Raw genomic sequence first — 25,574 nt, 5'->3', positions numbered from 1 at the left:
ACAAGGATCAATTTAAATTATTTGAAATGGTACATAAAACCACTTTAATATTTTAACTCATATTAAAAATAAAAAATCTAAGATCAAAAGTACATGCTTTTAATATAAGATCAAAAGTACATCTATTAATTATTTTCATTATTAATATATATATATATATATATATATGCACATACGTGTATATACGTGTGCAAGGACAAAATCCTCTCGCCTTCGTTCAGTTTCAGCTGTGAATGAAAAGTAAAAAAAAAAACCAAAAGAAACGCGCGGATTCCCCCTTTCTTCTTACTCTTCACTTCGTACTTCCCTCACGCGCCTCTTTCAAATTCCTTCTGCAACTGCTGGTAACACTTCTCTCTTCTCGTCAGACAAGGTTTCTTGTTCAATAGGCAAATCACTCTTCAGTCGTTTCGTATATATACGCGAACATTTTTTCATTTCCGGTCTTTTGCAGAATCGGTAGTGCAGTGTTATTTGATTTTTCTTTGTAACCATCGAGTTGTTGATTGCTGCGATTAGGGTTAGAGTTTTCTTCTGCTTTCTTGTTTGATGACTGGAAACGAGTTCTTCTTTTACATGCATAGAATTGGAGAGATATGTTGGGGAAGGTTAGGGGTTTTTGTTGAGGTTTTAGGTCAAATGGTAGGAATCGAGTTCATTTTTTAAACAATGGAGATGATTATTGGTGTTAAGTCATTCTGGTTTGAAGTGTATTATACAGGCATTAGCGGTATCTGTTGTTTTATGTGCTGGTGATTTTGTTGGGGGGCTTTAGTTAGGTGGTTCGATTATTTTTGGTTCTGAAATTTGCTGGAGGTTGTATTATGTGATTCCTGAATTGAGAATTGATGTTCTTCCACAGCTTATGTGGGTGATCTTAAGGTTTAGTTATGTGTTTTTGCTAGTTTTGGAAGTAATGTTTCGACAGATATTTACTTTGGAGCTGTTTAGTTGAACTCTTGTTTTCTGCTATCTGTATGATCCAGCCAATGCACAGTTCACACATGTTGCTCTTATGTCATGGTATCCATGTGCGTCTCTTTTGTCCCACAAATGCTATTCTCCGGATAAATCGACAGATGAAGCTGTAATGTTCCTTATTTGGCATGGTGTTATTGCTTATAAGCTATTCAAAATGGCAGGTGTGATACAACAGTCAAATTTTCCTCATTTTGGCATCAATATATGTGAGAAAATGCATTGAGATTAATAATTTTGAGATGCTCTCAGTCAAGTGCATTATTTAATGTAAGTAATAGTCTAGTTTTCCTTCCATTACTGATATTACATAGTCGTTGCATTTCGATTCTCTGTTGTGATATGCAAGTCATATCTCGTCATTCTATTTTTCCATTTTGGATGCCAAAATGTGTGAGAAAACAAACTTGTTATTCACAAATGCTTTCTAGTCTCTATCAAACATAACAACAGATATTCCTATGCTATAGTATTCTTAACTGCATTATTAATTAATCTGTTCTCACTGCCTAATGGTTTTTAATTACTGATTGATTTGCTGGACTTGGTTGGTTCAAATGTCATGTCAACAGTCTGTAAAAGGAAAAAAACAGTTGCCATCCTTTTAACAGAGTTGTCCTATATTGAAGTGGGATTAGAAGTTTATTCACAAACCACAGAGGGTTGCTGCCTGAAATCCCAACTCTATTGGAACTGAATTGGTAATAACCTTAGTGATATTCATCAAGAGCTAAATTCTGGTTCCTGTTAGACCAAGAGCTAAATTCTTGGCGTTGAAAGTTTGATCACATGAAAGCTGGAAGTTTCTTTGTGTCTAAGATTTGGAGGAATAACATGTTTTTCTACAGGTTTTGAATTGCTCATATGCCAATGTAGTTGGTGCTATCTATGTTTGCTTCTTTCCTCTATGTGGTTAGAGTAGATCCATTGGTGATTATTTAGCTATCCCCTCATATTTATAATTCTTTCAATCACTATTAGTACTTCGATCATAATTCTACATACGTTAGTAGAGCCCTTACCGTTCTTTATCTTTTACATTTTGTTCGTATAGTTCTCTCGCTGACATGTGGTTTTTTGCTATCTTTCCCCTCCTCTCCAGCCAAAACTTTTTCCTCTGAACCTAGGGATGGTCACTAACTTGATGATGATTTTTTTTTTTTTTGTAGTTGTTTGCTGAGGCTCACCAGTTACTGAATGGCCAATAACCCTCAATTTCCTGGCACACAGGTAGTATGTGGAAGAAATATATGTTGATAATACCTCTATATTATTGAAACTTTTTCTCTTTATAGTTTCAACAGTTTTAATTGCAAGACTTAAGTTTTGATTTTTCCCTTTTGTTTTCCATGTACATGTATGTATGTGTTTATATATGTGTACATATATATAATTGGATAATGTTTTTCATTTGATAAAAAAAGAAATATTACAAAGGAAAAAAGAGGAAAGTACGTCAATAGAGGGTAAGAGATCCTCCTAAAATGGAAAGAGAAAACAAAGATAATACAGAACTGCAACTCATTCTCTTTGCAAAATAGCCAAATACATATACCTAGTAATGTTAATGGGCCTTAATCCGTAGAGATGCCACAAAACATCCTACTCTGCAGAAATTAGAGGAGGTAGAAAATGGTGTTTAAAGAGTCTTTCATTTCTCACCAACCATAGGACCCACAAAAAAAGTAGCCCCTCTCTAAAGCATCCTATATCTCCTTGTTCTTCCCAAAAATAAAGAGTCGTTCAGGTGTTTCCTCTGCAAATGCAACGCTGAAAGCTGCAACCATATTCTGTTATGGTGCCCCTTCTCCACAGATTTATGGAATATGATCTACAGCTTGATGGGTATTAATTGGGTAATGGGGGGCTCTATTTATAGAGAACTTTTGGCTTGGGAAGGTCTACTTTCTTACAACAAAGCTACTTGCCTTATCCCCCTCTCTATTTTTTGGATATTGTGGAAGGAGAGGAACAATCATGTTTTTGAGGGTATTAAAAATACTCTTGTAAATATTAAAAATAGATGGTTACATTATTTTGACTCTTTACTTTTGGGTCACAATTTACTATCTTTAGAAGATATTGGAGCAGTTGTTGATATGCTAATTGACATGTAACATCCTTTTGTATATGGGGCGGTACCCCCTTGATACTTTTAATTCGAATTTTCTTTTATTTCAAAAAAAAAAAAAAATTTTCCCAAAAAGATGGAGAGAGAGGAAGAGATAAGCATTCGAGAGATGAGGAGTTTAGGGGGGAACTACCGTCCGTTGCGAGGACAACTAAGCTCAAAGCTTGACGGAACATGGCAATATAAAAGTAGTGACTATGGGACCTACATGAAGACCATACACATATCGAGAGAAAGAGCGTTGTTGGCCCTGTATGTTGGAAGTAGATTGTCAGTGTTAAGATTATTTTTTTAAAAATAAAAGTATACATGAATAAACATCAAGGAGGTGACAATCTGTATTTAAATTATTTATAGCTCTTATAAAATGTTTATGAGGTTCCCAAAATCCTCCATAAAATAAAGAGAATGACCTAGAATAAAAAAAATTGAAAGTTTGAAACTATCTATTATTAATTCTATCAAGAACATCGTCATCACATTCTCCTCAAAATATCTTTTATTCCTCTCCTCCCAAATTACCAAAAGATGGTAGGTAGGATGAGGTCCACATAAAGCCCTTCCATGCCCAAATTTCATTCTTACGTTCGCCATCACCCAACTAATACCAACAACCTGTACACCATTGACCAAAGGTTGTACGCAATTGGACACCATAGAAGAACATGATTGCAAGATTCCGTAGCTCTTCTACATAAGTAACAACCACTTACCATAGTCATCCCCCTCCTCATCGCTTTATCTATAGTCATTATGCATCCCCTACCAGCCGCCCACACAAAGACAGCCACTACGGGAAGGACTTAACCTTCTAAATTTTTCTAAAAGGAAAAGTCAATCCATAACTTTCTTGCTTAGTCAAGAACTTGTAGAAAGATCTGACCGAAAACACTCATGTAGAAGTAATGCTCCACAGAGGTTGATCATTGATTCCATCCAGAGAAATGAGAGTGAAAGTAGATAAGAGATTCTCATACTCAGAAATCTCCTAGTCGTTTAGATTTCTCTTCACATTTACCTGACACTCTAGTTTCCCATCTCCAATATCTCTGAAAGGGTCACGGATATGAATATCTTTTTATTGTGATATAGTGAAAATATGGGGGAACTATTCTGTAAGAATACTGCTATCCAACCAATGTTCTTGCCAAAAAATGACTCTATCACCCTTATCAGCGCTCCATTTAATACAAATTTGGAATCTCTCTTCCAATATATATTTTTTTCCACACCCCTTTCCCATGTGGTCTTGACAATGTTTTGATCAACCGCCATTTCTCATTAGTTCATACTTCACTGTTATCACCCTTCTCCACAACCTACCCTCCTTTGTCATGAATCTATTAAGTCATTTATCTTGTAAGACCGTGTTCATATCCACTAGAGATTTCAACCCCAAACACCTTGAGAAAATGACTTTTTAATTTCCTCCCAAGCTACAAGATGAAATCTCTTTCTTTTCTCCAAGTCACCCTACAGGAATCTATACTGGATGGTTTCCAACCTCTTTGCCACACTTGTCGGAATGGTCATAGGTACATATAATAAATGGGTAAGTTACCCAAAATACCCTTGATAAGGGTTAGTCTTCCTCCTTTAGAAAGAAGAGCTTTCTTCCACGCTGCTAGCTTTTTATCGTATTTGGTCGTTATCAGCCCCCACATTTCCACCTCTTTATGATTAACTCCTAGTGGTAGCCCCAAATATTTTATTGGTAGTTTTACTACTCTACAATGCAAGACACTCATAGGACTTTCTACATCTCTCTCATCTCCGAACCTAACCATCTCAGATTTGGTTAAGTTAATATTGATTATGGAGACTGCTTGAAAGGCCAACAAAACGCATATGAGATTTAGCATTGCTTGCTCATTTGGCTCACAAGCTAACACAATATCATCTATAAAAAAATAGATGAGTTATCTCCTCATTGCATTGCCCCACCCTCGCATTTAGTGATTTAAACAATTTTAACGCTCTGACTCTTATCAACATCTCATTTAGTGCTTCCACAAACACAATAAAGAGCAATGGGGACACCGAGTCCCCTTTGTCTAAGACCTTTGGAAATCTTGAAAAAAGAAGACATACCTCCATTAATTATTACTGCAAAGGAAATAATAGTTATCCGCTTATGCCATAACCCATTTTCATAAGCATGTAATCCACAAATTCCATTTTACATGATCATATACTTTATCCATGTCGAGTTTGCATAGTACCCCCTCTCATTTTCTGTAAACAAACCCATCCACCACTTGAGTGGCTATAAGAGTGGCGTCAATGATTTGTCTACCTCTTGCAAAAGCATGTTGACATTCACCAACTACCTTGTCTATGACCCGAGACATTCTACGAGCAAGAACTTTCGTTATGAGTTTATAAATTCATTCCACTAAACTTATGATTCTAAAATTCTTAATATTTTGTGCCCCTCCCACCTTTGCAATGAGTACCAGGAAGGATGAATTCAAAGATCTAATAAAGGATCCAACTTCATATAGTTCCTTAAAGAGCTTCACAATGTCCTCCTTCATCCACTGTGAAAATTCCATAATAAAACCCATGTTGAAATCGTCTAGGCTTGAAGTCTTGTCCTTTTTACACTGTTCAAGACCCTCCAGAATCTTCTTTCGTAAAATCTCTTTCAAGGTCAAGTTTACTTGTTTCATCTAAGGTCCTAAAGTCGATACCATCCAACATAGGCCTCCATGCAAAATCTTCCTGGTAAAACATGCTTAACTATGCTCTAACCTCTTTCCTCAAATTCTCGTTCGCTTCCACTTTCCTATGTTCTCCCTATATTGATTAGCCATGTAGTGAAAACACTTGGTGTTTCTGTCCCTCTCTTTAATCTGCTAGGCTCTTCATTTCTGCCCCCATGAAGTCTCCTCCACTTGTATTTTGGAAGCTAATTCAAGCTTTAAAACCTAGCTACGAACCAGGTTTCATTGGACATAGTCTCATCACCATCCTTCCTATCATTAGCCTCAATCTCCTGAAATAAAGATGTATGCAAGTCATACTTTTTTCCTTTCTCTTTGCATCAATTCTTGATTTCATCTTTTAACGTTTTCAGCTTCTGTGCAGCTGTGAAACTGGCCTTACCATCTATTCTCGTTCCAATCCACCATTCCTAGACCTTGACGTGGAAGTCATCAACTTTTAGTCACTTGTCTTTGAGGGCTTGGATCTGACTTGATGCCATCAAAAATTAAACATATGGGAAGTGATAGAAAATAGTGCTTTACAAGATTTTTGGACATAAAACCACGACTTGTAGTTGACAGGAAACTAAAACTGCAAATCTAATCAATCCTAGGGCAAGTCGGGTTGATCTTCTGATTGGACCAAGCCCACTTGCCACCCATAAGCAGTAGGTCTGCCAAGTCTAACTTGTTCAATGGTTCCTTGAATTCTTCCGCATATATCCTCGAAAAGCGCTCACTAGTTCTTTCATGTCTATGCAAAACCATATTGAAATTTCTCCCAACCACCCACAGCCAATCCCATCTTTGTTTATAGACCTCCAAATCCCTCCATAACACCCTCCTTTCACCCCCATCTCCCCTGTTGTAAACCCTGGTGACAACCCATTTTTGTCTCATTATTCTATCGTTAAATAAACATGAAATGGAGCATTCTCCCTCTATCGTGTCCATACATTCGTTATACCCCTTCTTCCATAATAAGAGGATACCCCAAATGCTCCTCTTACTGGTAGTTCTTTCCACCCAGCCTCCTTTTCCTTTCACAAACTCCAGATAATCCCCAGTGAGATAATCTCCATCTTTGTTTCTTGTAGACATAAGACATTAGGGTTCTGTTTGTTTATATAGCTCCTTATCACCTGCCTCTTCTTGTAATTGTTTATGCCCCGGACATTCTATGAGATGATTTGGTCAAACATCATCAATTCACGCTCGATCCTTTTTTGCCCCTCCTGTCCCTTTTCCTTGGGACGTTATAATTAATGGAAGTCTGTAATCTCCTTAATTCTTTAGACCCCTTCGACACCTGATTTCCCTTTCAACTCAGTCTTCATCCTCTCTTCCTTCGTCTTCTCCTCTCTTCTCTTCTTGATTTCTCTAAAAAGGTCCACGACTGGCTGTTTCAAGCCTTCGGAAGTGACTGTAAGCAGCAAGCTGATTCTTTGGATATTTTCTATGATCCATCTGGATTTCTCTTCCTCAATAAGGTACCTAATCTCTCCCCTTGGATTTCCTCATTTGTTTCTGCACCATTCTCCATTATGGCGCCGACTCTCCTTCAGAAACCACCATCTGGGCCGCCGCCACCGAAGCCTCTTCCGCCGAAACAAGAGCCAGATTGCATGCTACATCCTCTCTTGCTTCGTTAATCAGCATCTGTTCTTCCACCACCATCCCAGATCCCAAATCACCTCCGTCTCCAGAGGCGGGATTGTCGAGCTCCTGAATTGTCTCCCCTGCACCTCCTACTCTGTCGGTGTTTGCAGAGGGAAGCTCCCCTCTTGATGTTGCCAGCTTCGACCCTGAAGGTTCCTCTTCGCCACTATTCTTTGACACAACCAGGGCTCCTTTTCTGCAAACAGGTCGCCGATGCAACCCAGAACCTGATCGCCTAACCTGAGTAAAGGGCCAAAGCTTAATAGACCATTTCCACTTCTACTGCCAAGTATATCTACCCAGCCCACCAGGCTTTCTGGGTTCTCTGTATGGCCCACAGCTTGGATACTGCTTCCGATCTAAGTTAATCCCAAAACAACCCAACTTCGCTCGTTTTGGGCTTTAATGAAATGACAGGACCCCATACTATTTTGAAAATTTGAATTCTGAATTTTGCTTATGATTTGGATAACATCAGATCCGGAGCTGGATCTGGATCCCTCCTTATCTGCCTGATGTCTATACCCCCTTGAAACTCTAACATCTCTGGGAAATTCGGCCTCTTCTTCAACTCCACCTTCACCTGCAATTCCGACTGAGAAAAGGCCAGCAAAATGAGGTTGGTGTCTCATTTTTCCTTTTCTCTACCTTACTCTCCGTTGTCTCCTTTGATCCGTGATACCAAGTCTCACCAATTGGAGCCAAACTCTTCCCTACGACCTCCTGGAGGCCGGACAACATCTGCTACCATCTCTCTGCTTGCAGTCCCTGTGACACAAAAATTTTCTTCATCCGTCCCCTATTCTCCTTTGACAAAACCAAATACCTAGCCCTCTAGTTCTGACCCAAAGCCATCCAAAGGTTATGCCTTAATCCCCTCCTGTTCCTCCCTAATGCCTTTCTTCCTCTAGACCAGAAGAATTCTTTGAGAACACTCAATAGCAACTCCGCCTTCATCCACCCAAAATGTGATGGAGGTCCTAACCCCTCTTTCATTCTCACTGACCTGAATGCCATCCTTGCTCCTTCCTTCACAAACTACATCGAAAGACTTATTCTCGATGGTCAAGAATCTTCTCAGTTGCTGGAACATTTCACGTCCTGTAGGCAGTGCTGGCCAGCAAAGCTCGCCCTCGATCTGCAGTAACAGCTCTAACTCAACACCTTCCTTCCTTTCTCAGGTCTACGGTGTTAAGACTGTTAAGAACAACTCTCCAAACTTCTCGTCTTTTTCTAATTTTCTCTCTTTGTATACAGGCTACACCTCCTTCAGAAAAAAAACAACTGTCCAAACAAATACGTTTACCTCAAAACGGGTGTTCATATTCCAAAAAGCATTGGTGGAGGCCAGATTCTAATTGGTACTTATAGATAAGAAAGGTGAAGAAAAATTGGCTAGTTTAGGCACTAGAAGAATCTAATATCTACGGCAGAAGAATCTAATCGTCAGTTTCTTTTACATGTCATGTCTTGAAGATTAAAAAAGTCTTCTTGAGGCTTATGTTTTCATGGTGGTTAATATGTTAAAAGTCCTTCTTATTGACTAATCAGTGGAAGGACTTTTCACTTCTAAATAAGAAAGAATTCTTATTTTTGCAAATCTTAAGTTGAAATTTGTGGTTTTCTATAAGTATAGTTTCTGAAAGTTAAAAGGGTCTATTACTTTTCATTCCATAGAATGTGGAAATGTTTTTGTTTTGAGATATTTAGCACTTTATGTACTTTTTATAGCTAGAGAATAGCCTATTTTTGCTGGTTCTATCCATTCTGGAGATATTAATCATAAGTGAATTAAATCTTCAAATTTTCTCCCCATCTTATCTCTTAGGAGCAAATATTAAACTTTTATGGGCACAAGGTAAAAAAAGCACTACCTGCAGAACTTTCAAAAACAACTTTCTTTGGTAATTAGTTTAATTATTTTATTTGTTACAATCAATTCACAGTGTGTATGAAATTCATTGGTACTGCACCATAATACTTTTTCTCATTAGGTAAAGATTATATTTGTGGGTATGGAGATTGCCGTAGGTCGTTTCACGTTGATATTGAGCATACCCTTGATATTGTACATAATGCTTTGCATCTACGACCTTGCTCTTTAAAATGCAAGTATTTCATTCAATGGACTTATGTCATGTATTATTCTCTATGTTTGCTGGAAAAGCCTCCTCCCCCTCCTAATGTTGGCTCGATGGATCCTCCACGAAGTTTTGTTCCATCCATGTCTTTTCAGGTAATGTTTCCTCGCAAAGATTTTGGTCCTCACCTAGGAATTACAAGTAGATGCACTTGCACACAGACATGCATCTGTAAGTACACAAATATCCATATTGACACAGATATAAACAAACGAAGCCACAACGAATGTCATGCTTTATGTGCAGTTCCGACCAGTAGTTCCAGCACAGCCGCCACCACAATATATCCCCGTGGCTTCTCAGATCTTTCAACCTGCTCAAAGAGGAGTTCCTGGAATGAATCCTGGATTGCCCTCTCAACCTCAGACATCCCAGTTTTCTCCGATGATGCCGCAGTTACCTGCAAGGTCTGGCCAACCAGGTCATATTCCACCTTTACCACACACAATGGCAGTCCCAAATTCTCAGTCAATCAGGCCTATGCATGCTGGAGCATCGTTGCCTCAGCCTAATGTTCAAACTCCAAACAATTACATGTCTGGTTTTGGTGGCCCAGGAACTCCACTCACTTCATATTCTGTAAGGCATTAGGGACATTTTCATATTTAATGATACAAATTGTTTTGCATCTTGAGTATTTAACTTCGAAATATCATATTTTTGCAGTTTGGACCGCCTCCTTCTGGGCTACCAATGTCCATTAACACGGCAACTCATTATCAGCCCATAACTCAAGTGAGTACACCAAGTGTGCCTGCTGGAGTGCAACCGGGGTTATCAGTCAGCCAGAGCATGGTCTCTGTTACACCTCAGCAGCCCACATGTGAACAACCTTCAGTCTCCACCATAAACGTCCCAGTAAGAAGTTTTATTATTTCTTTTTTAATGTTTTGTTCTTTAAATAATGCTATAATGAACATTTCTGTCTGAGACAATTTCTATATTTCTTGTGTTTATTATTGCTGAAAAATGGCTTTTATACTATTCATTTGCTATTTGTGCAAATATCTTATATCTTACAATTGCATAAAATTTCAGCCAGCCAATTTACAGCCAAAAGCCTCTGGGGAAGTCCCAACAGATTGGATAGAGCATACTTCTGCTGAAGGAAGAAGGTATGCTTCTACTCTTAGAGTTCTGGCATCCCATCGCACAAATGTCAGGACACATCCTTGTGCAGTTTCTTTGTAGAGTTACATTTTCATCAGATTGCAACTGCCTTCCGTAACATTGTTCACGGATTTCAAGATTTTAACGGTTTAGATGTATGCTGGCATGCTATTCCTTAGACTTGGCATAGTTTCTCCTCCCATATGTTTTGTTAAGCCTCTTTTAGGTCATGATAGATGTTTTTCAACTAAGAAATTGTCTATGTTATAATTTTTTTGCACTTTGTATTCAGATATTATTTCAATAAGAGGGCAAGACAATCTAGTTGGGAGAAGCCTTTTGAATTGATGACGCCAATCGAGGTGAATTAAATTTAGTGTTTCTCCTCTTAGCATCATCATTGTTTCCAACTTGTTATTAATTTTACTGTAAAGCTTAAAACATTTTGCTGGGATCTTTTATGTCTGCCTTTGAGTCTCATATAATTGTGTCAGACAAAACTATTATAGTTATTCTTTTTTGTGCTTTTTATTACGCAAAGCATTTTCTTTAAATGTGGCCCTTATGTCACTTTTAAAGACATATTTGCTATCTCTATTTGGGCTGGCAATCATCACTCTTAAAAATATTATCCTTTAGGTTTTTTTTAACTGGTAAAAGATGTCCGCTTTGACTGTCATATTAATTGTCTGCATGTTAGTAACTTAGCAATGAGCTTTTTCGGAAGTGCTTGCCTCTATTGTAGTTTCGGAAAGAAGGCTATTTCTTCAGAGAATTAAAGTTTCCAATTAGCCTGTTTTGTGGCTTCCTTACAATTGTGTCCCCCTGGTCAATTAATTGCATGATTCTTTTCCAAGTATAAATTGACAGTTTACTTTTTACTTTCAAGATCTGGGAAATAAAGCTTACATTTCTTTGGGCTATAACTTTGTTGAATGGTTATCTTTGTGACTGGCTTATGTCGGATGTTATAATCACTTCCTGTAAATATCTTGCTGAATCTTTGAAGTCAGATGTATTTGTATTTTCTTGAAATGCTTATTTGCTATCTTATATTTCTCTTCTCAATTAGCATTTATTTTACCATGTGATCTATTTTTACAGTATTATCTTGAGGGTAAGTATTTCAAAGGTACTGTGGTATTTATTTTCTTTTCTGGTAACTATTTTATGTCATATCAAGTTGAAGGATGAATTGATCTCATTTGAAGTTAATGTCTTTATGCCTTTTATATCCATATATACCTTGTGTGACATCCCTAGCTTTAAAGGTGCTTACAGGTACATGCTCTGCTACTCTATTGAGAGGTAGGATATGCTGTGGGTCTTTGCTGCTTGCTCTACCTACCTTGTAGCATGAATGTTAGTAACTTCTGTCATTTGTATTATTTGTTGATTTTTATGATTTAGTTACCATAAGTTTTTAAATATTGATTCTTTTGGAAGAACTGAGCAGATTGCTTCTCTCTTTTTTTTTCAAGAAAAATTTTCTCATTATTTCTATAAGATTCCTTCTCGTCACGCAAAAGAAAATCTTATTACCTTGACCATTGCATGCACAACTCTATTTGGTCTGAGTTTCTTGTACCAATTTTTCTACCTAGTTCCAATCCATGCTTTGACCATGAGTTTGATGGTATTGTCAGAGATATGAAACTTATAGATCTAAGTGGACATAAGAGCAAATTCAACTCCACTTTTGATCTTTTCCATCTGTTCCCACTTGATATAATTGTATTCCTTCTTTTGCAATATACTTTTGATGTAAGAGAGGGGTTCGTTATATGTGAAGATAGTTCAGATATGAGAATGTGGTGAAATCATCTGGTAAACAAATGTGGAAATGCTGGTTTTCATTAATGCATTATGTGTTGTGGACCCTGATTGCACTGAGGCCTGTGCACTGAGGACAAGGGGTGTCTGTCAGAAGATACTGCAAGTAACAATAAACCAAATGTTTGTCTGAAAAGTTTGTCTTTGGCGGGTAACTGATTCTGTCAGATAACCAGGTTGGAGCTAAAACTAGGTTGTGCTAGTTCCCAGGCACATGTCTGTTTAGGAGCTAATGTTGGTGGTGCTGGCAGCATATAATCTGGAGCTAAAACTAGGTTGTGCTAGTTCCCAGGCACATGTCTGTTTAGGAGCTAATGTTGGTGGTGCTGGCAGCATATAATCTGAATAGTGATTTGATTGATTGGAAGATAATAACTGAGATCTTGCTTAGAACTTGCAGCTTTCTGTATCTGATTTAGTTGTTCAGTCTTGAAATGTTTTCTAAACTGTAATATGTTTCTACAGGAAATCTGAATTAGGCTTGGGGGTTAGGCAACATATTAGTTCGCTTTGCTAGGTCTCTCATTTGGTCAATGGGAGACTGGTTTGTGCAACTTTTTTTTCCTTTCCTAAAGGTTTAACGATCTTTGTTATTAGGCATTTAATGTTCTTTCATTTGTTAGATTAGTGTTATTTGTACAGTTTGCAATTTTGCATTTGATCCCTCAAATAAAACTAGATAGAATTGAGTTACTGTTAATCTTGTGTTTTCTGTTTTGCGTTCTCTAGAACAAACGTCTCTTTTATAAATTTCTGGTATGAGCTTTTGCTTGTGATTGGACCTGCACTAGATTTTTCCCCTCTTTTGCGAGGAAGGATCTCTCTTATATTGTTACCTGTTAGTTGACAATATGATATACTGAAAAATGATTGTGCATGGCAATGGTATCACCTTTCAGTTGTCATTTTGTTTGTTGGTTTTTTCTTTTGTTTTCTTTTCATGGTTCTAGAATACAGACATGTCCTATATTCTGAACGTATTACTGTATCTGGAAGGGTTCCCTCCCCCCCAAAAAAAAACCTCCATACCCCATCCTTGGGCTAATGTGGGTCTTAGCTCATTGGCCTTTCTCTATGTGGCAGAGAGCAGATGCTACAACAGATTGGAAAGAGTTTACAAGTCCTGATGGAAGGAAGTGAGTGGACTACCATAGTTTCTTCTGACTTGACATTTTGGATTTTGTCTTGATTATGGTTGTTCTCTAGGTATTATTACAATAAGGTTACTAAGCAATCAAAATGGTCAATCCCTGAGGAATTGAAGGTCTCATCCTCTTACAAACTTTTAATTCATCATTCTTGTCTGCATTCCATATTTTTGAAACTTCTTACTCCTCAACTGTCATTCTTCTGGTTGGAAATACTTAAAGATTGCACGTGAACAAGTAGAGAAGGAATCTATTGGAGGACCACAATCAGAAGCAATGCGTAGTGCCTCAGCTCCTGTTTTTACATCTGTGGTAAAAGCACCACCCGCAGATGCAACATCTGACACAATTCAAGAGACTGCATCAAGCCCAATTTCAGTTGCTCCTGTTGTTGCTGCTAGTTCGGTACAACCAGCAATGGTTTCTGGATTGGCAGCCCCAGTGGCTATACCTTCTTCACCTGCTAGAGTTTCTTCTGCATTGGCCAATGCTGGTGGAGTTGATGTAGCTACAGGTGATGATACACAAGAAGTTTCTGCTGGTTCAGCTAATGCGGGAAACAATGTTACTTTGGCCAACACTTCCATAGCATCAAAGTATTGCTATTTTTAGCTGGTTTAAAATTTTTCAGTTCTAGTTTTGTAATGGAAATCTAAATTCTTTCCTCTCTACTGCAGAGATAATTGTGGAAACTTCTCAGCTAAGGATGTAAGTTCTGCAGATGGATTTTCTGTGCAAGATGCTGAAGTACCTGAAGGTTTCCAGGTTGTTGTTGATAGTCACAGTTTCTCTTTCTATTAAGTATGTGTAAAAAAATTGTTTCATATGCTTTGGTGGGAAGTTGATGAAGTTGTTGCTTTCACAGGAAACTGAGAAAGGTGTTATAAGTAGTGAAAAAGTTAAAAGCACAATGGAGGAGAAAGCAATTGAACAGGAACCTGTAACCTTTGCCAGCAAACTGGTATGTTATATGTTGTATAACTCAGTGCTTTTTTCTTTCTCAGGTGCCAGTGTTATTAAGATTTCTTATTGTAATATAGGAGGCTAAAGATGCTTTTAAAGCACTTTTGGAGTCTGCAAATGTTGGATCCGACTGGACTTGGGAGCAGGTAGCTTAATATTTTTGAAATAATTCTTTTGATTTTCGGCTAGGAAGTATTTGACGTTTGACAATACAAATCATAATAGGCCATGAGAATAATAATTAATGACAAAAGATACGGTGCTCTGAGAACACTTGGTGAGCGGAAGCAAGCTTTCAATGAGGTAAGTTCGTATGTTGATAATTTTCAGTTCAGGTCCTGTACATTATGTTGGTAGTTTTATTAGCATCGCATTATGTATCCACTCTTTCTGAACAAAGTAGTATCTGTCTCTCCATTATGCATAGCTGTAAGTTATTTATTGCGTGATTACTTTCATGTTTCAGTTCTTGAGTCAAAAGAAAAAACTGGAAGCTGAAGAAAGGCGGGTCAAACAGAAAAAAGCAAGAGAAGAGTACAAAAAAATGTTGGAAGTAAGTGGCTCCCTGCTTCCAACTGCATTTGTATGTGTTGCTTTCTTCTGTTGTCATTGATGTACTGCTTTTCTCATTTAAGTTTGATCTTCGATTCACAGGAGTCTACAGAGTTGACATCATCTACGAGATGGAGGTTTGTCTTTTCCTATATAATATCAAGTTTAAACTCTTCGGGCATAATCTGCTGGAAATTTGCTCATAACATTGCTATGTTTGTTATAAAATTGTCTTTTCTGATGGGAAAATTTGAACTATCATTCAGTAAAGTCGCGACTATGTTTGAAGAAGATGAACGTTTTAAAGCTGTTGAACGGGAAAGAGATCGCAGGGATCTATTTGAGAACTTCATTGATGAACTCAAAGAAAAGGTATTTTCTGCTCACTTGCTCACATTTATTTCTAGCTGTCTTGTGCAGATCTCAAATACTTATATATATGTCCATGTTCGTTTTTTTTTTTGGTCTTGTTCTGTAATCTGGCAATTTGTCCATATATGGATGTATTGTTATCTTTCTGCCCCCTTGTACTGATGCTTTCTTTCTCTGTATCTTTTTATTTCTGGCTTCAAGTCAATACTTGCATCTGGTCTTCATCTACATGTTTTGGGTGTGGAGCTGATAAACAAGTGCATGACATCTTTTCTTCTCAAATATTAGCTTTGGGTTGGAGAGCCTGTGCATTATTAACTAGAAAATTTTTAGTTTTTGCTCATTGAGTACATGTAGAAATCTTAAAAAAGTCCTGCATGTTTTTTTGGCATTGTCTTTAAGATGCTGATAATACATAGTAAATGACTACTGCATTGTCCTTTCTATTTGCTCCCAGATTCTACCACCATATCAATATAAGGCTAAACCAGTGTATTGTATGTCCACTATTGAAATTTATGGGGTGTGAGTTTGAAATTCTTGTGACTCTTTCTTTTACTGTTGAGTTTTGCTAGGAACGGGTGAAAGCACAGGAGGAGCGGAAGCAGAACATAATGGAGTACAGGAAATACTTGGAATCTTGTGATTTTATTAAGGTGAAAAAATGATTTGGTTTTTGCAGGCTACTTACTGTTATTGAAGTCTTATTATGTATTACCTGCCCTCTTCAGGCAAATAGTCAGTGGCGAAAAGTTCAGGATCGGGTAGAGGCTGATGAGAGATGTTTACGTCTTGAGAAAATGGACCGCCTGGAGATCTTCCAGGTAAAATCTTCTTTTGTTCATTAGAGTTGTTAATTTCCATCTGAGCTAATTTTGGGATGTCATAACAGGAATATCTACATGATTTGGAGAGGGAAGAGGAAGAGCAGAGAAAACTAGAGAAGGTGCTTTTGCTACATGCTTCTGTGGCTACACTTGATATTGATTTGTCTGCATTTGCATTATACATCCATGCCTCTGTAGATGCATTTGATATCTAGTCACCCAGTATTTCTTCTTAATTCCCTCTCTTCTCTTAAATAGGAAGAGCTGAGAAAGGCAGAGCGTAAGAATCGAGATGAGTTCCGCAAGTTGATGGAAGGACATGTTATTGCTGGAACTCTTACAGCAAAAACTCATTGGCGTGATTATTGCATGAAGGTTTGGAATCATATTTCATTTTTCTCTTGGGAACTGCTAATGATACTGTTACCAAGTCACTGATGTAGTAGCTGTTTGGTTGTATCTTGCTTGTTACGGTTTTCCTCATTTATTGACTTCATCTTCCAGGTTAAAGAGTTACCTGCATATATGGCAGTTGCATCAAACACTTCTGGTGCAACCCCAAAAGATTTATTTGAAGATGTTGCAGAGGAGCTTGAGAAACAGGTGACTTGAATCCTGCATTTAATGTTGGATGTGTTGTCATGTATCTTCAAGAATACTTGGGCCCATGAGTTGAAAATTACTAAATCTCAGGCACTGTTCTGTTTATTAAACAAATATATATATTGATCAAAAAGTTCAGAGCATACTGATGTTTTTATTACTTGACTAATAGAGAAGAGGGGAAATATAGCTGATGGGAAGATTGATAAGCAAAGTTGTTTTGATTATGTGAGAAAGGATGATGCTGTGTGGTGCACATTATTGATGTTTCTAGATCGTAGATATGCATGGTCTCACTTACTAGGTGGTTTGCAGCATGGTGTTATAGGTGTTAGCGAGAGGTTTAAGTAGCTGTAATTGGTTAAATTCCTTGAGGTCTCATTTAACTCACCCTACAAGATCCATGAAAATATTTGCTGTCATTTTCTTGATTATATAATCCAGTACAAATATGTTAATTGCATTATATGAATATATTTTATATTTTATTCTGCAGTATCATGAGGACAAATCCCGAATTAAAGATGCAATTAAGTTAAGAAAGGTATTGCATTTCTTTTTCTCCACTTGCGCAGTATAGCTTGGTTTTGTAGTCACCTACAATCTGGTATATTTGCAGGTTACTTTGTCAGCAACCTGGACTTTGGAAGACTTAAAGATATATATTTTGGAGGATATTAGCTCTCCACCTATATCAGATGTTAACTTAAGAGTATGAACATGTTCCTACTATTTTAATTTTCTGATAGGGGAAATTCTAAGGTGATTCTAAGGGATTAAATATGTGAAATGGCTAATTGTCTACATTAGCTGTATTTTGGAATTCGAGTGCTCTGTGCCAATTCTCTTGAGTCATGCAGGCAGTTAACCATTTTACTGCCTTGAGGCCTACCATATGATTTTTATGAATAGGTGACCAACAACCCAGGATTGGCATTCAATCTTTTGCATCCTAAAACAACAAAGGGCCTTCTTATGCTTTTCTGTTAACTTCGAGCTGATGCCCCAGCAGACCGGAATGTTTATTTTGTGTTGATACTATTATTTTGTTTGATTTTTGTTAACATCCTGTATTAGCTTTTGATTCTTTTTTTAGGTTTATGATTTTAGGAATTGCATGAGATAGCTCAAGTACCATGAGTTTTTTCAATGGCTTGTAGAGCTTTTGGACTTTGTCTTGTACTCAGGCCACTTTGTAACTAAAAGACATCCCTCTCCTCTGCGGGTACTTGGGCATTAGGCACCTAGACACCCCTGGTACCCTATGCATATGATTTTTTGCTTATTAACAGACAAGAAAGATTTCCATTCCAAAAAAAGAAGGAAAAAGGACAGGAATGATTTAAGCTGAACGGAAGTAATTTGAGTTGGTAAATGGTAGATCTCCATCTATTACTCAGCAACTATTTGGAGTGCATATATATGTGCATTAATGGTTTGATTCGAACTTCCATTTCAGTTAGTATTTGATGACTTGCTGGCAAGGGCTAAGGAGAAAGAGGAGAAAGAAGCAAAGAAGCGCAAACGTCTTGCAGATGACATGCTTAGCCTACTACGTTCTTTCAAGGTATATAAACATGTTGATTTGGTGTTTTCTTATTCTTGACTCTATAACTGTTGAAATACTAAAGATTGTAGTTTTTCCATCTATATTCTTGTTGTCGTTGTTGCAGGAAATAACTGCATCCTCAACATGGGAAGATTGCAAACATCTTGTTGAAGGTAGTCAGGAATGCAGGTATTGCTTGTTGGTATAATAGTTTACGTTTGATTTATGTTGTAAACTGTTTTAGGATTGCTATTATTGTTCATGTATGGATGGTTTTGTGTCTCCATTGGTGCTTAATTCTTGTTGGTTTAAGGTTTTCTAATGGATGCTCTAAATGTGTCCTAACCACGTAAATAGAAGTTTGGTATTTTGTGCTCAGTTATAGAGAGGTTATAGCTGTAATTGGGAAGTTTGTAGAAATATGTATTATTTATTTCTTATGTAGTTCTTTTGGTAAGAAAATATATATAGTTTTTAAAGAAATTTCTTAATTTACTAATTTTTTCTTCTAAATTTCTTGGACTTCAATAAATTAATTTGTTTTTCCTGGAACTTTAGCATATAATGACATATTTTTAATGCATCATCTAGTTCTACCGGAGAAGAGAGCTTCCTAAGGGAGATATTTGATGAACATATAATGCAGCTGAAAGAACAGGCAAAAGAGAATGAACGGAAACGGAAGGAGGAGAAGGTATTCACATATTGATTTCTTTAAGAACATTTTAAACTTCTATCATTTGTTCTTTTGTTTTTGGAAGATGTTTCGTGATTGAAAGAATTTAATTGTCAAGTTTTTGTAAGTTGATTGACTGAAATTAAATAATTTGTTTGTCAATTATTGATGCTTAGTTTACAAGGCATAATGAATGTTTGTGCTGCAGGAATAACATTCTGTATAATTCATTGTTTCTTAATCGTGTTACTCATCATAGTATTCTTCTCGGTGCCTTTTAAAGCTCCCATACTTTGTCTTGGTGATTTCCCTTGCTAGATGCAGTTTACCTTTTTTTCTTGGTAAAAAATGGCATTTGGTTATGTGAACAAGGATCTGAATATCAACTAGGAGATAAGGATAATATCAATTTTTTATTGGCAATTGTAGGGTTGATAATTTTTCAGTTTGAATCTAGTTCATCCAATATTCATTTTTGAGCTTGTTTTTGTTTATAATGTCAGGATTGAGGTATAACTCAGTTTAATAGTTTTTGGCTTTTAGTTCCTTTTTGTTAAATTGCGAATGGTTAAAAACTGACTGTTCTAATTTAAGAAATGTGGCTGAGACTTGTCAGGTTAAAGGTTTTCCTTTGACAGATTCAGTAGAACTGGTAGATTGTGAAATGGCATTTCATTCTTGTCATCCAAACTTTTTTGGTGCAAGATTAATCGGATACTTTCTTTGGCATGAGTTATTTGTTTTTATAATTTGACACTTAATATGGTTCTTCATGAATTTGTTTGAGCCACTTAGGGCAAGTGAAGCCCAGGTTCTAAGGAGGGTTGAAGCTGTTGAATGCTGCTTATTGTCTGTGTAGAATCTAGATTCTCATATTGATCCTTAAATCAATCAAAACTAGATACATTTATCAAGTTAGTTATTCAGCCTGACTTAGTTGCAAAGTTAGAGAGCTTACTACTAGAAGTGACTAATGTTATTTTAATATGATGAATATTCTTCGAGCAAATACCAAGTCCGATGAAAGTGTAGCTTGTCACGAGGAAAATATTGCTCTCTGACAATTCAAAAGTAATTTAGTCCTAGATTCAAGGAGACATCATAGGAGCACTTCATTCAAAGGCAGTTTGAATATAGTTGCTTGGGTATGGATAAATTTTGTTTGTGGTTTGCTCATGAGCTAAGGGTTGAAGTTGTTGGTTCATTATTCATGGTCGTGCCAGTCAAGTATATAAACTCACAAAAGCTGACATGTAATTGTTTTTCTTTTCCTGTCAAGTTACGTGAATTGAGGTGTGTCTTCATCATGATGCTCATAACCTGCAGGTGAAGAAGGAGAAAGAGAGAGAGGAAAGAGAGAAGCGGAAAACAAAGCATGGAAGGGAGAAGGAGAGAGGACGTGAAAGAGAGAAAGATTATGTAAAGGATGACATTGCAGACACTGAAGATGTTGATATGACTGAGTCACATGTCTGCAAGGAGAACAAAAGATTGGGCAAGGACAGTGATAAGAAACACCGGAAACGACATCAGAGTGCCAGAGATAGTTCAAATGAGAATGAGAAAGAGCATACAAGGAGTTCCCATAGGCATGGCAGTGACCATAAAAAGTCAAGACGAGTATGATGCTACTTTCCTTTTCCTTACAAGGGAGATCTGGTCTTGCTTTCTCCTGCATAACTTTTTCTTAATGGTGGTTCTGTAGCATGCATCAACACCTGAATCAGATGGTGAAAGCCGACGTAGGAGACATAGAAGAGATCATCGAAATGGTTCTCATAAAAATGGTGATCACAACGAGCTTGAAGATGGAGAATATGGTGAGGATAGGGAAAATTGATAGTTATTTGTCATATAAATTAATTCTTTTTGGTTTTCCCCATGGTCAATACCTCCGTGATGGGAAATGTTTCTTTTCTCCAAACATACATGAGTATGATTGTGGCATAATTGTGACGAGGATTGCATTAGCTTATTGCTAATTCAGTTGCATATTTTCTTGACACTTGCCAATTTTCTGAATAACATTGTAAAATGAATTCAGAACTTGCTTTAGTTGTCATCTAATTTTATTGACGGCTCTTTAAGATGAAGTTACCTCTTTTGAATTTTGTCAAAAAAAAAAAAAAAACATGAATTGAACATTTGGTTTTTTGGTTTCTCTCTTTTGTGGCTGCCATAGCAATTATTTCACTGAGGTTCAGTTTCTTTTTACTCCTTTTGTTAATTTTCAATTTGATCTTCCTCAGCCTCATATCTTATTAAATACATTGGAGACCTCGAGGACAACCAATTAAATATTAACTACTTTTGTACTCGTGGCATGAAATTTTATTTGGTTGTGTAAAGTCTAAAATGTCAAGAAGCTCAATCTATTTGTCAAGCTCTCATATTAAATTGGTACAACTTTTTCTTGCCATAAAAATATTTTGTCTGGGGAGAGAATGACGCCTTTGCTCTTTGAAAAAAAAAAAAAAGACACCTTTCCATTTCTTGACTACGAACCTTGTACTTGTTGACTCGCAAATAGTTCTTGGAGCCATCCATTTCTACATAGGAGTGGCTTTCTTTTGGCTACAATCATGATGATTTACTCAAGTCTCATTCTTTCTTTTATAATTCTCCCACCATCTTAGTTATGTTGATGCTTCAGTCCTCCCTCCCCCATTATCTTTTCTGCTCGTCATTCTGTTATTATTTCTCAACGTCACTTGCTTTTCTTCCCTTTTTCCAGTGCTCATTTCCTTGAGGCCCAAGTTCTAAAAGGAGGAAGCATAAACAATAATCTTTCCATTTCTAAAAATGGCAAATAATATTGACACAAAAGACGGAAAATTCATGCATCTGGAGTTTAGTTTGCACATTTCTGTTGTATTCATCAGGGATAACATGTTTGCTTACTGCAAAAGTAAGTTAACGAGTTCTGTGACAACCTCATCTGTGATACCATCTGCTATTTCTTTACCTACTTTCTTCCTTTGTAATTTGGAGTTGTTCCAGTCTTCAGATATGCCATAGGACTCCAAACTCATTTGATAGACCTTTGCATCATTTTGGGACCTTTTCTTCCCGGATATTAGTTGCTCAGTAGCGATGTTTTCAAGATATTCTGGACCCAGAAAGTCTCTAATATTCTTTTGTGTATTCTTTTTCCTTCCATGAGGTCTCATGACCATTTTTAATCTATTAAACAGAAGTTCCTTACTTCGGTGCATGACCCATTTGGTCCTCTGGAATATAAAGCCATTCGGCTCAAGTGTTTTCTTTACTTCTGCAGAAACTATTTGATTCTGTCTTTGTATCATGGAGTTCATTATTGACTCCCATATAAAAGGTGCTATCATTAGGTTGCAGTTGGCATCTCTGGTCAAAAGAGTTTGTGAAGTAGATGGACTCTTTTTATGTTTTGTTTCTGTTTCATTGAAAAAAAATGGGTTATGACAATATATTGTTAGAAACCATTAATCAAGATGTTGTTTCAATAGATTTTGTTCACCTTGGTTGGATGAAACTACTTGTAGTACTGATGCTGGGCTGTATAGCTTCTTGTTTCTTTTGCATACCCACTGAGGGTTTCTCTCCTTAACAATCTATTCTAATTTTTATGGAACTGAAGTTAAGATAGAACAAAGTAATGCTGCAGGTTGAGATTTGACCAAAGTTTAAAATGCCTTGAGAATAGGATTACCTCTTTTTGTTTCAAATTTCCAAGGTTAAAGGCTTGAGTAACTTTTGTGAGAAGGGAGCCATCTCGATGTTTTGAAAGCAAAGAATCTTCTTCAAAGCTGTATTCAAACAGGGGACAAGGTGAAGTTAAAAGATCTATACAATCTGTTTTCGGAATCTGCTGTCTCTGCTGGGTTTTCTCAGAAACAAGTTCATCTCCACTGGAACTGCTGGAATTTGACAACTCCTGGGCATCGCCAGGAGAGCTGATCCTGTATAAAATTAACTTCAGGTACCTTATAGCATCAGCAATCTTTTTCTTGTTGATGCCATTATTGCATGGTCTCTTCAGATTTGTAAGTGAGCTCATGAGGCAGCAGCTGGTTTTACTGGTAAAGCTCAAGCAGTTCATCATGTATTCTCGTTCGGAAAGGTAAATTCCTAAACTAAAAGGCTCTTGTGCCTCTTGAAGATGCTCTTTTAGCTTTTTTGTGGATACTGATTTAGATGCAGAGGAAGCCATTAAGCATGCAAACTTGTTAGGAAAGGAAAGCTGCCAAGTAAGGATGTGAGGAGCTAGAGAAGAAAAGAAACGAATAGGTAAGAAATTTAAACTGAGGAACGTTTGGTTATATATGGTTTTACACTGAAAAAAATTTGAGAACCTTATGGAAATATGGAACGCTGCAAAGATAGAGAAAAACAAAAAGCCAAAGCTAGGTAAGCATCTAGGTAGTCTTGTAATTGATTGATGCCCCCCAAAAGTTAAATCTGAACTACTGTGCTTCAAAATAGTTCTTGACACCCGGAGTCACAATAAACATGTCTTATATGCACATGGTTTGGGACAACCCTAAAAAACAATTCACCCTTTTGATTCTACAGGTGCATACACATAATAAGTGTATATATCTTTAGGCTATTGTTGGTGTAAGACGAGCCTATGATGCGAACACTATTTCTTTAACAATCATTTTTGTTAAATATTATTGTTCTACAAATACTAATGCATAAACGGTTTCGAAATTAGTCTTCCCAAAGTTATTTTTTTAAAAAAAAAAAATTATTCCCCCCACCATAGTCCATACTTTTTTAGTAGATAATTAAGACCCTAAACCAGTCTTCCTGAATGCTGAGGCCCTCTTGTTAGTTCCTTGTAGATTGGGTCATGTGTGGATCCCGGTACAATCATTCTTTGTTTCTTTAGGACTTAACATTTATTAAGGTGTGGGACTAGAAGGTTGATGCTGATTGTTTTATGCTTTGCAATTTTTTTTTTCTCTGGGTCGTGCAGTGGAAGGAGGTCACACGCTCCGTATATTTCCTAAACGCTAATCATTTGCAATCAATGTTTTCCTACCACACCTTGATTTGTCCGTTGGTGTTTGCTTTATATATATTTTTTTTAAAAAAATACACCAACGGATAAATTTTTATGAAATTATGATGCTATAAATTTACTCTGTTTTTAAAATCTAAAGTAAATATAATACATGTTTTGGCTGTCCTTTTGTGATCTCCTTGACAAATTGAGGAACATGATGGATAGGGAGCCAAGGATTCTAAGGAACCCTGAGAAGTGTATTTTGCTCTCTCTGATTTAGAGGTTACGTTTGGAATAAATTAAGGTGAAAATTAGTTTGCAAATCGAATTTCATATGGGTTTCAAACAATACATATTAGTTTAATTAGTCTCCCCGTGTATTAGCATTGATTCGACGGGGCTATTACGAGCCTTAACTGGGCCTGTATAATAACCCAAGTTGCAGGAGCCTAGAATTCTTCTAAATTTCCATAGATTTTTTCCCTTATTTTTTAAAGTGAAATCCAATAATACCATGCTGAGTTCTTCCTTGGTTAAATTATTAATGGGAACAACTTTTTTCAACCATAAAAGTGTCCCATGTGTATGGCTGAAATCTCTACATTAAAGACAAATTTTAAGGATGGTTAAATGAGCTACTAAGCTGCCAACCATTTACTCCTCTCAAAATTGACAGAAGTAAGTTCGATTAGAAAAAAAAGTTTGTAAGAAACTCGTGAAGATAACTAGAAAAGTGGAGAGGATGGTGAGCTAACTTTACCCTGAAGTTGCAACTTAATACATCACTCTAATGTATAACTCTAAAATTTATGTTTATGTAGTTTGATTTGCCTAAGATTTTGTATGCTTAAATTCGGAAGGATTGTATTTTCATATTAAAAATTCCACAGAATTTACATTATAATAGGACTCAGTATTATAGTGTAACTATAACTGTACTTGGTTCATATTAAATATATATATATATATATGAAATTTGGAATTATAGTGTAACTAAATTTTTTAATGTACTTTTCTCTTTTAATTTTTGTATCACCTACCTAGCAAAATTCCATCCATAATAAATAGCATTTTTATTCATTTAAAGAACCTTTTTTTAATTTTATTATTATTTTCCCAACAAAACAATCAATTGAAATTTTCTGTGATGGGTATGCAAAGAATATGGTTGTTGACTTTTTTGTTGTTGAACACACTGATTGCTTGAATGGGTGACAAGTAGAAATTGCATAAAGTTTAGGGAAGCTTGTGAGCATGCCAAAAGTCATCATAATCTTCCCCCATTACAAGTTTGTTCCTTCATTCCTATGCAACTCATTATGAACTGCCTCTAC

The 25,574-nt window shown here is 36.7% G+C and overlaps 2 protein-coding genes across 7 annotated transcripts; one reads left to right on the top strand and one right to left on the bottom strand.

Annotated features, from left to right (window-relative positions):
* Nucleotides 1-200: 200 nt before the first annotated feature.
* PRP40B (pre-mRNA-processing protein 40B) lies at nt 201-21,343 on the top strand. 6 transcript variants are annotated; one of them, XM_088206410.1, is made up of 30 exons: nt 201-344; nt 1,143-1,248; nt 2,148-2,208; nt 9,644-9,712; nt 9,864-10,196; nt 10,284-10,475; nt 10,656-10,732; nt 11,020-11,089; nt 13,644-13,696; nt 13,767-13,824; nt 13,931-14,304; nt 14,386-14,476; nt 14,574-14,669; nt 14,749-14,817; nt 14,897-14,974; nt 15,138-15,224; nt 15,326-15,360; nt 15,490-15,595; nt 16,171-16,251; nt 16,327-16,419; nt 16,488-16,541; nt 16,681-16,797; nt 16,927-17,025; nt 17,522-17,569; nt 17,645-17,737; nt 18,485-18,592; nt 18,699-18,763; nt 19,166-19,268; nt 20,577-20,870; nt 20,956-21,343. In XM_088206410.1, exons 3-30 carry the CDS (start codon nt 2,176-2,178, stop codon nt 21,088-21,090), a joined length of 3,111 nt encoding a protein of 1,036 aa, XP_088062536.1. In that variant the 5' UTR covers nt 201-344; nt 1,143-1,248; nt 2,148-2,175; the 3' UTR covers nt 21,091-21,343. The 6 variants fall into 6 exon arrangements, with proteins under 6 accessions (XP_088062536.1, XP_088062535.1, XP_088062530.1 ...); XM_088206409.1 differs by having other exon boundaries at nt 14,386-14,473; nt 15,326-15,595; XM_088206404.1 differs by having other exon boundaries at nt 15,326-15,595.
* Nucleotides 21,344-22,025: 682 nt separating this feature from the next.
* On the bottom strand, nt 22,026-23,402 carry LOC110811370 (uncharacterized). Its single transcript, XM_088206411.1, has 3 exons — nt 22,939-23,402; nt 22,747-22,840; nt 22,026-22,662 (listed from the first exon to the last, which is right to left on the bottom strand). The coding sequence occupies exons 1-3, from the start codon at nt 23,329-23,331 to the stop codon at nt 22,148-22,150; spliced, it is 1,002 nt and encodes a 333-aa protein (XP_088062537.1). The 5' UTR covers nt 23,332-23,402; the 3' UTR covers nt 22,026-22,147.
* Nucleotides 23,403-25,574: the final 2,172 nt, after the last annotated feature.

Source organism: Carica papaya, chromosome 6 (genome assembly GCF_054855325.1).
Source record: "Carica papaya isolate Zhongbai chromosome 6, ASM5485532v1, whole genome shotgun sequence".
Taxonomy (NCBI): Eukaryota; Viridiplantae; Streptophyta; class Magnoliopsida; order Brassicales; family Caricaceae; genus Carica; species Carica papaya.
The sequence above is the reverse complement of the archived record's forward strand: the minus strand, read 5'-3'. Positions and strand labels throughout refer to the sequence as shown.

Excerpts from the sequence above, each read along its gene's own strand:
- PRP40B (XM_088206405.1), top strand. The coding sequence starts at position 2,176 with ATGGCCAATAACCCTCAATTTCCTGGCACACAG. Across the intron at positions 17,570-17,644 it reads ATGCAATTAAGTTAAGAAAG|GTTACTTTGTCAGCAACCTG; the intron begins GTATTGCATTTC and ends GTATATTTGCAG. Across the intron at positions 19,269-20,576 it reads GGAAACGGAAGGAGGAGAAG|GTGAAGAAGGAGAAAGAGAG; the intron begins GTATTCACATAT and ends CATAACCTGCAG.
- LOC110811370 (XM_088206411.1), bottom strand. The coding sequence starts at position 23,331 with ATGATGAACTGCTTGAGCTTTACCAGTAAAACCAGCTGCTGCCTCATG. Across the intron at positions 22,841-22,938 it reads GAAATTTGAAACAAAAAGAG|ATTGTTAAGGAGAGAAACCC; the intron begins GTAATCCTATTC and ends AAATTAGAATAG. Across the intron at positions 22,663-22,746 it reads AGTAGTTTCATCCAACCAAG|AAACAAAACATAAAAAGAGT; the intron begins GTGAACAAAATC and ends TCAATGAAACAG.